The sequence below is a fragment of the Merops nubicus genome, unplaced genomic scaffold (assembly GCF_000691845.1).
Source record: "Merops nubicus isolate BGI_N331 unplaced genomic scaffold, ASM69184v1 scaffold43967, whole genome shotgun sequence".
Lineage (NCBI taxonomy): Eukaryota > Metazoa > Chordata > Aves > Coraciiformes > Meropidae > Merops > Merops nubicus.
Window position 1 is genome coordinate 9,622 of NW_008621751.1, and position 10,430 is coordinate 20,051.

At 39.2% G+C, this 10,430-nt stretch overlaps 1 protein-coding gene across 1 annotated transcript in view; it reads left to right on the top strand.

Annotated features, from left to right (window-relative positions):
- CRK (v-crk avian sarcoma virus CT10 oncogene homolog) overlaps positions 1–5,604 on the top strand; it is a gene marked incomplete at its 5' end in the record, with an annotated part of 7,547 nt that extends 1,943 nt beyond the window's left edge. The window contains one exon of the mRNA XM_008944576.1: positions 4,373–5,604. Coding sequence (XP_008942824.1) covers positions 4,373–4,510 — 138 coding nt within the window. The remainder of the gene's footprint in view (positions 1–4,372) is intronic.
- Positions 5,605–10,430: the final 4,826 nt, after the last annotated feature.

Sequence of the window (10,430 nt, forward strand, 5' to 3'; positions counted from 1 at the left end):
CCTCCCAGAGCTTGGAAATATTCCTGAATGTCATTGTGGACTTTTGAAATCACCAGATGTTAGATTTTCTTTGAGCCAGTGGCTATTCTGTGGTAGCATATTTATGAAAACCTTTTGGTTTTCCTTCTTGATTTTGTTTTTAAGCTTTTATTTATTAGCATGCTGCTAGTGTTCTCTTAAGCTTAACTTTACATCTAATTCCAGTTCTAGCAGGACCCCACAGTGCTGCCTAACTTCCATTTTGGTAGCTTGGGGTGAAGTAGAGTGAGAAAGTACTGATAATCCAGGCCACCATAAGCAGGTTTGAGGGAAAGCAAACTCCTCTGGATGCTGAAGAACAGCTTGTGAGTGCCATGGCTGCTGTTGCATTAGTTCAATCCTCTTGATTAAAACTCACAGATCTGTGAAGTATACTGAGCCTTAGGAAGTGCAGCTTCATGGGGAATGCCTCCCTCTCAGCTAGTTTGCACCATGTGTCTTTTGCTAACTTATGATAATAACTAGATAATTACAGATAGCTGAAGTGTTTGGGAGGGGGAAACTTGAACTGTGTGGGCTCAGCTTGTCTGTGTGAGGATGCAAGGAAGATCCATAGTGCCTTCTACCTTTATGCTAGAACAGTGGCCTTTGTAGGCCTTGTAAACTTACTTAAATACTAGTTGACATGTCCAACCTCTTGGTTAGGTATCCTTGTCTTGCTGCAGCTCTACATTTAAGAAACACAGTAATAGTGGTGATTCTTTATTCTGTATATAATATTGGCAAATTTTAGCTTTAAAACATGAGCCATTTATCGTTACTTCTAGTAGGTCTTCTAGCTTCATTGCAGCTCTTAGAGTTTCAAATCACAATGTTACTGAGTTGCTTTCAATGTCTGTACAGGAAAAAACAGCAATGTGCACTTCACTTTCTCAAAGTCTTTTCTCATCCTGTCTATCAAAGTACTGTTTCTTGTTGTCTCTTTTTTTCATATTCCCTTTCACTTCATGGTGTTCCTTCTCCATTTGTTTAGAGATCTCTTTCTTAGATAACTTAGTCCAAAGCATTATGTAAATCTTATTAGTTTGCTTTTGCCCAGACCTCTGAATAACTATAAATATAGAAAGAGGGATTCTTTCCAAAGGAAAACTCTTACCCTTAAATCTGGCAATATTCATGGGTGGGGGTGGTTCCCCCCATTTATGCCCCAAACTGCAAAGGGAATATCTGCACTGCTCTGTTGTTTTAAAACTGACATGGGTTTGAGGAACTCAGGGAAGGAGGATCAGAACAAATGATGTTCTAAATCATCATGAGAAGATAACTTTTATTTTGCTTGTCACTAGACCTGTTCAGGGAGTTGTCTGTGTTAAGAGAAAAGGCAAAGGGAAGATCTGTGTGGTAAATGACTCCGAGATCGATCAATTTATGTTTTTTCTTTATAACAGTAGCAGAACTCTGCCACCTTGACCTAACCAAAGAGGAGTACGTGGAGTAAAACCACAGCATACAGAAGTCTTCACATGAACCTTCAGTTTTGCTTTGAAGCATATGGGATGTATTTAGTTTTAAAACTTCTGATGAAGACTGAGACAAATCTGGCTTTGTAGCAGGGTACAGTGTTTGTGAGGTGCTGGGCTTGGTGGTATGATGCTCAACAGACTAATGATATCATAATGTAAGGTTAAAAATCAGAATTCAGGGAGAACATCCACTTCTAGTCTAAACGTTTTCCAGTTCCAGCAGTTGTAATAATGAGTAATATTTTTTTTTAAAGGTTCTCTTCTAGTTTAATATGCAGAGTTTCAAGGCAGATCTAAAAAGATCTCCAAGTTATTAAGAAACTAATGGAGCCTTTTTATTAAGCTAGTGTTTGTGAAATGACCCATGCTTACTTAGAGTCAGTCCTACTTTGATAGGTGTAAAGATAGATATATATATACATGCATATAAATGAAAGGAGAAGATACATCTAAATGAAACGTGAATGAAAGATTGTATCAGAGTAGCTGCTAAATGAAATTACTGAATGGTAAAAAAGGAATGTTTAAGCTCAGACATCTTTCTTCTTCATTAATCATTGAAAGCCAGTTTCTGGTGTAGCTTCTTACAAGTATTCATAAGTGAGTGTCCCATTGCTGCAGTGACTCTTGGCACACTCCTGAAAGCCAAACAGCTACAGAATGCTCCTGAGAGTGAGGGGGTGTCAGGAGCATCCTGTGCTCCAGCTCGCTGTCATCGTGCTGTAGGACCCACCTCTTGCAGGAGAGTTTCTCACAAGGTGTCCAGGATAAACTATGAGCATAAAGTAGTGTGTGATATTCAGTAAGAGCAGAGCCCAGCAGTCTGACAAAAAATAAATCTCATGGCTATCCAGCTAAAGTGCAAGTTGTGCTCTTTCTTTCCTAGTGGGTTGGAGGTTATCTACTTCTTTGTTGAAGGCTGATGCCTAGATTATATCCAGGGCTGAAGCAATTTAAAGTTATCTAGGATAGTGTTCTTGTAATGGTTGTGATTAGGAAGTAAGATTTTCTCCTTCTAGTGTTGTCACGTTTAATCTTATCCTTGTTAAATTACAGCTGATGTATTGTTTTGGTCATCAGAGGGTTTTTTTGTTGGTACAACCCCCTAGTGATTATTAGCAGTAGCAAAATTGTACATACTGCATGATTAAATTCCTGAAGAGCTGAAACTAGCATTCTGTACTCGAGGAAAGCTTCCTTCTTGCCCATAGCAAATACATAAGAGGATTTTCTTCAAAATATGATTCATTAAAATGCCTATACTAATGACTACAAAAGGAAAAAGAGCTACAGCAAGAGTCCCAAGTGTGCCTCTCATTACCAGATAAGTAATCATCAGAGGTATGGGAAGCTTAATTAAATGTCCATGGAGTGGTTTCAGTTTATGAACTGTTAAAAGCTGTTCTGGCAAAAGGCTGCAAGTGATTAAAGTCTGTAGAGTTAATGGAGACGAGTAAAATCTTAAACTGTTTGTTCTTTATTTACTGCATGGAAAGTGAGAATGATGAGATTTTGGTTTGGCTGAATTTGGAACACAGTGATGAGCATCTCTGTAAACTAGTAACTGTATATTCAGTGAATTTCTGGATGAAATGCATGAGGCTTGTGACCATGCCTTGAGAGTTAAGTACTAGTGAAAGAAATTAGAATGTGTCTGTCCCAAAAGCATTCTCTATCTGTGAGGTGAGAAGAATTCTGAAAACCATTGTGTGTTACTTGTACATAAGATTATTGACAAAATTCTACATGGAGGGGTGGAAAGGGGCAGACAGCTTTTCAGTGTTGCATTTATTACCTCTTCAGTGGCTCTCTTTACAATGTAAATTGTGCTTTCTTAGCTTGTGTAAGTGCTACTTAAAGGGCCTGTCAAGATTCAACAGAGCTGGGGATTGATTAGACCTTGTCTTGTGGCCCCAACTTGAGCTACCTCACTGCACAGCCTTGGCAAAGTGACTGCTGTGCAGTTTTCCACCTTTGTCCAAAGGAGACAATACCTTTAGAGTTGGTTGTGTGGATGTTAGGCTGGAGATTGGAACATTAAATTGATCACTCTGCTTCTATTTAGTACATTAGAATTGTATAATTTTAAGGTAGAAGTTATTGTTTAATTGGTCCATAGTAACTGTTCTTTTACTTTTCTAGCCAAACAATTTGGGTATAAGAGGGAGAAGGCATAATTTGTCTTTCCCCATAGAATTTATTTATGTGAGAAACCCATAGTGGGCCAGACTGAAAAATCATCTGGCCTCTCCTCTCATAGTGGCTGTTTGTGGGTGCTCAGAGTAAGAACAGAGCAGCCTTACAGCACTACTTCTCTTTCCCCTGCATATCCTCCCAGTGTTTTATAACCTGTGGCTGTATATAGCTATATATCTGGCACTTACCCAGAAGTGTTTCAATACTGCCTGAGAAGCATTGAGTGGAATTTCAAAATTGAGGAGCCATTGAACTTGCCTATAGTGTTCACTTTGTAGAGAGCACTCCTCCCCTCCCTGAATGAGGGATTGTTGTGGATGAAGTGGGAGCAGAGTGGAAGCCTCTGTCAGTTCAGCAGTTATTGGGATAGCAGGTGATGCCAAGCCCAAAGAGTGCTCTGAAAGACTGGTGTTGGATGGCAGGCTCTTCAGCTTAGGTAGCTCTCACCTCAGCTAGGTGTGCTTCTTTCCCTCTCTACTTTCTTCAGGAGTGAATAACATGGGGTGGCAGGCTGGTGTATCAAAAATGGTCAAAACTAAACCTACTTTACTAAAACGAAACTTTATTATAGAGTGTGTCTGGTACACTTGGGTGATATGACCCCAAAGGGGAGGGGTAGCAGCTCATCCTGGGTTTTTATGCAAAGTAACACTTCCTTGTTTCTTACCCTGCAGGTCGGTGAGCTGGTAAAGGTCACAAAGATTAACGTGAGCGGTCAGTGGGAAGGAGAATGCAATGGCAGACGTGGTCACTTTCCATTCACACATGTCCGCCTCCTGGATCAACAGAATCCTGACGAGGACTTCAGCTGAGTGTGGCTCAACAGCTGCGCTCACAGATGGGAACAATCTCAACCAGTTTTTATTGCAGATGCCATCAAGACTATGTTCCGACAGATGTGGAAAGCGGTATTGCTTGTGAGAGCATTCTGATAACCTGCAAACCCCTGGGACTGAACACCACCACTCCTTAATCAAGGGTCATGTAATTCAGGGTACGACAGTAGATAACTCGTGTGTCAAGTGGCAGAACTAGTACATGATTATAGGTTGTAATGCCTGCTTATGTCCACGTGCACAGCAGACTGGACCTTGCCAGCAGCAGCAGCTGGAGAAAGCAGTGATGTAGATGTTAAGGAAACATTTATAGCTCTCTCCAGCCCCATTGCTCACGTTGCTTCTTCCTCAGGCAATGAACATCAACCTTAGACAATTCAAAATATAGTTAGAAATTTCACTAAATTATCCTGGAGCTTTTCTCTGTATTTTTTTTTTTTTTCCATCCTGAATTCTCTGTCCTAGAAAGGTTACTCTAGTACTTGGCATGGCCAGTTAACTATGCACAGTACAGATTCCTGTAGAGCCCACTGGGGACAGCCTTATGATTTACAGATACTTACCATTTTAATGGTAGATGACAGATCAGATCAGCCTCGGAATTCTAGCAGATTGTGAACACCAGATTGATTTCTTCAGTACTGTTGATGCTTCAAACATAGTAGCTGATTTTAAATTAAAATTTCTGTTAACACACCAATATCTTTTTATCCACAAATAAAAGGCTTATGGAAGTGTAAACGTCCATATCAGTGCTGAAAAATACATGCATAGCACTTTAATGCATAGCTTTAAAGCAGTGTTTGATTCACTAAATATACTAAAATATTGACACTGCTTTCCAATAAAATTAAATTATGTAGGGCCAGTTTCATTTTCCTAGAATTCTTCAATACTACTACTGTACAATACTCTTACAGTACAAATCAGTGTCAAACATGGTGAACTGACAAACCAAATATTACTTTTATTTTAAAGCTACTCTGGGGACTCTTGATTTAATTCCCATCTGTAAAATATTCGATAGTGAATTCATGAGGATTTTATTTTTAATAAACTAATGGAAAATACTCATGTGCTTCTGGATTGATTCTCAAAAGGCATAATAGAGTAAATATGGCTTCCTAGCTCATAAGGAAAATCAGTGCATTGAATAGGTGGTATTATGCAGTGCTTGTTCGTTTTGTTTTAGTCTGTTCTAATTATCTGGTTTTCTCTAACATAAATCAGAATGGATTCAGTAAGTTTTGTAAACTGAAATTAAACACTGAAGTAACTATCCCTTGCCTGTACCCTGGATTGTTTTCCAAGCACAGCGCTCTAGTGACCAAACTTAAGCAAATTAATTTTGTAACTTTGACTACAGTGTAACCTATAGAGAACAGTTTTTCTGAATAGTATCAAACCCAAAATGTTATTTGGGTTGATACACACCGTGTGACTAGAATGGCTCATTGTTTGTAAATGCTGCAAGGGCTAGTTCCCACTGCAAAGGCTATTGCTGCAAGGCACCGACCCGTACAACACAATACTGGTAACACTTTACCTCAGAACTGTGTAACATGCTGGAAATGATAATATTTGTTATATTTAAGTACTAGTTGTTTTACTTCAAAACTAATCCATCAGCAAGTCTGACTAATTTTCAGGTAATGGGCACTCATTAATGCTGCAGACTAACGCCAATGTCCGTGAATCACACCTCCCCATCGCCAGTCTCATGAGCACTCCTGGAGGCTATTGGAAAACTGACAGTTGTGACAGTGGTGTAAGAAGGGTGGGAACAAAGGAACTGCAGGACTACTCTAGCTTGGATTGCTCCTCTGGTTAGGGTGAGACGCCAGTGATTGTGGGATCTCTTCTAGCTTAGTACAAAATTTACTTTGAGGGAAAAATTGAGACACTAACTAAGTTCTGTAACACATTTGGTTTCTTTAAGGCTAATTTTGTATTTCTCCTCTGATGTTGATATTTACTATGACTGATTTGTTTTTTTTCAATAGCTGCACTCTAAATAACAACCCTAATAAGGAGTTTATCTGTTGCCCATCTATGCTTATATTTTTCTTCAGGTGTTGTGAAGAAACTTACTGAACTGTGTCCTTAGTGTAACACGGTTTGTTTGGAAGTATTTTTTCCAGCTGCAGTTAATGAAAGCTTGTATGTTTGTACCTTTCCAATCAGCAATTATTTTCATATACCAAAAGAACATTTTTCTGAAAGGAGTTTTTTATGCAAATCTTGCCTTTTTAATAAGAAAGACATAAATTGAATTAACTAGCAAATACCCCGCAAACTTTGTAGATGTTTTCGTTGAGACTGTATAAATTGCAGATATTTGTACACTTTGAAAGAGCAAAAAAAATAACCTAGGGGAGTCTTAATAGCTGTCGTTGCACTAGAATCCCAAGTTCTTGTCAAGAAGTTTTTCTTAGACAACTGATACAATAATGCAACTGTTTTCCATTGTTCAATTCTAAGCTGAAATGTGATTTTGTTTCATAGGTGATAGAAATGAGTATGTTTGCATTTGGAAGAAATAGACATTTCAACTTGTCAAGCTCTTAAAGGAGACTAGGTAGAACATATGTTCATGAACATGTAGATTAAATCCTTTTTGTGGCCTTTGTTTATCCTCTTCTATTTGTTCCCTCCTCCCCCCGATGCGTGCAAAAAAATCATTGCTAAGAATGTTGGTCACAATCTTTTGTCTACTTGGCTGTGTTTTTGGTCTTTTGTGCATAGGCAGGTGTTAGAACTAGAATAATCATTTCTAGAAATACACCGTGAAAGCAGAATGCTCAATTACACTGTGTTCTTCTGGTGCATTTACACATTATATCACACTAAAAAGTACAACTGGCTGCTATGGTTTTTTAATATATATTTCATTTTGGTAAACCCCAGCCTTTTTACTAATATTTGACCTGGTTAAATCTTGTTAATCTGTTTGAATTGTATTTGTTAATAATGCAAATATTTCTAATCATCTTAAAAGAGTAAAACACTTCATTTTTGTTAATGGTTTTGGGGAAGGATTCTAACCAAACCAGTTTGAAGAAAAATATGAACATGTGCCATTGTATTATAACACTATCCACTTTCTTGACAGTTAAAGTCTTTTTTTATTTTTTTGTAGCATGTAATGTATATGTTCATAGTACGTGAAGTAAATAAAAGTATAGCCAAAACTTTGACTTGGTGTCATTCTCAAATCAGCTGTCACTGGAATACTTGCATTTAATGATAAAAACCACAGAGCTGTGAGTGTGGCCATGGTCATATGAAAACAATTAATACCTGCAGAAGACAAACCAAAGTAACTAAAATAACCAGTAGACTATAAGTTTCTTGGAACAAGGTGGCTTTCTGTAATCAAATGAGTTGCTTGAGTCAGGGGTCTGGGGGGAAAAAGTGTATTCTCACTGCAAAAAGGACTCATGAGGAATGTTAAGATGAGAATTTGTAGATGTTAGTCTCACTTCTGCCTACACAGGTGTATCAGGAAGTAGTTTGGAGATTCTTTGGTTGGTGTGTGTTTAGAAAGATAAAAAGCTGTTTGTTTATTATTAGAATTGTCAGTAAAAGGGTACATTAAGCATACAAATGAATACCAGTGAGAATCCTATACAGGAGTCTCCTAATGGTTCAGAAGGACTGTGTGTGGTGGTGGGAGGGGCTGAGGTGTGCAATGTGCTGTCGAGGGATGAGGACCAGAACCTGCATGTCCCATGTGGAGCAGCCTTAATGTTAGTACTGCTGTAATCATCTTCCCTGCTGGTAACATTTGTTTTCTTACCACGCTACTGCAGGGATGGCTCCTCACGTGTTAGTTGCTGGAATTCAGTTGGCTGCTGCTCCAGGTGACTTTCTCAGTCACTACTGTTGCAAGGGGACATCACCTGTGAAATGACTGACTGCATGTAAGTGTACTGAGGTGACAGCTAAAGTTTTCCTGCAATGTCCTTGCACACTTAGGATAATTCTGTTGGCTTTAGATGGGAAAAAAATAAGTTTTCATAGGTAAAAGTACTGCCCTCAGCTTTGCTCCTGTGTTCATACAGCTTGGTTGCACCAGAGCTGCAATCCAAGAAGAACTTTTAATGAGATTACCCCCAATAATTTAAGAGCTCACTGCAGTCAAAAGGCAGAGGTTCTGTTCACCTTCCCACACTGCCCCAGCAGCTGTGTCATCCTGCTACTGAACCTCAGGCTGGTTTCCAGACCTCTGTGAGCTGAAGGAACACAGGGCTCATGCAGAAAACCATTGCTCCTCCTCTCCTTCCTCCCCACAGTGCTTTTCAGCTGCAGGAGGGGTTGAACTAACTCATGTAAAAGCTGAGGGTGCAAGGGACAAGCAAAGATTGTATCTGCAAATTGAGCTTTGAGTATTTCCCTGCTCTAGACTGTTTATTCCTCACGCTTTGCCAAATGCCTGACCAATTTCCAAATATTTGCATGCCATCTGTAACAAGTGCATTCAAAAGTATTTGAAGTATTTAGAAAATATGCTGTAATTAAGCATGTAGCAAGCATGAATCTCACTTTTGGCACAGAAGTATGCTTCAAGTGGCCTCATCTATTTACATTGTTGAGCTCTCTACAACTGTTAAACGTGCAATCACCAAAAAGTTCCTAAATTGATGAAAATCTATTGTGTACAGTTCCCATATGAAACAAAGCCTCAGTTGCTGAAAAACAGACTTTTACAGTTGAGATTTATGAAGTGCATAGGTGATCTGCAACCAGATTTAGTATATTTACTGAAATATATGGTGACTGTATTGCTGGAATCTTTTGGGTGCCTACCAGAACTGCCTTGGTCATGATACCATCAGTTTAAAACAAGAAAAGGTAAAGGTATGTAATTCCAGTTTCAACAAAACCAGCATTTTCTGATCGTATTTTGCCTAAACTGAAAATAGCAGTTTTTTTCTGGACTTGACACCTAATTATCACCTTAGTCCAGACACACGTCTGGTTTTCCTTTTATGGAATTCTGGTTAAATTATCTTGATATTTGAAAAAGTTGGGGCCCAAAATGTCCCATGGAAACACACCATTGATTCTCTGGGGAGGAAAACAGCAATATAAAAAACATTCTGTTAAATTTTTGGGCTTATTTGTAAGAAAACAGTAAGATTATGTTAATTTTACATACCCTAAAGCTCTTGTTCACCAATAAAAACAATGTGTTAAAATTAATCTGGAAACAAGAGAGATGTTTTTGGTTTTGTCAGGTTCTGTAAGTGGTGCTTTAGGTGTGTGCCCTCTGTCACCAGGAGCCCATTTCAGTGGGCACAATACAATAAATAGATACCTGGCACTGTATCCAGGAGCTGCCAGGCCCTGCCCAATCTCTATGGGGTGTCCAAAACTGCAAAGGTCTTTGTGCACTTCTGCACCTCAGCAAGGCTCAGTCTTTACAAAAAGAGATAGAAGACTACATTCACATGATACCCTGAGTAAATATATGAAGATTAAATTTATGCCAGCCAAGCATAATTTCCTTTTAGTCTTCTCAGACCATTCTGATTTCAGAAAGGGAGGCGTTATCTCAATTATTTAAGTGTACGCTCCATTTTTTTCAAACTTGTGAAGCATTCAGTTTTAAGTTCTAGTTCTTCTAGGCTCTTAAAGCTGTGAGATTATCATGTCTTACGTGAGACACAGGTAACTGAGGGTGATACTTTGCTCGAGTGAACACCCCGCGGAGATCGCAAGAAGCGGCTAAATCGGACTTTCTGCCTTTCACTCATCTCTGCGCTCACCGTTAGGTCTGTACGGAGCACACCCGGTGGTTCGTACAAAAACCCAGCGGGAGGTGTTCGAGTAGCACCGTCAGCGTTCGCGGGCGGCAGAAACACGTTCCGTGGGAGCAAGAGAACCCCTAGCC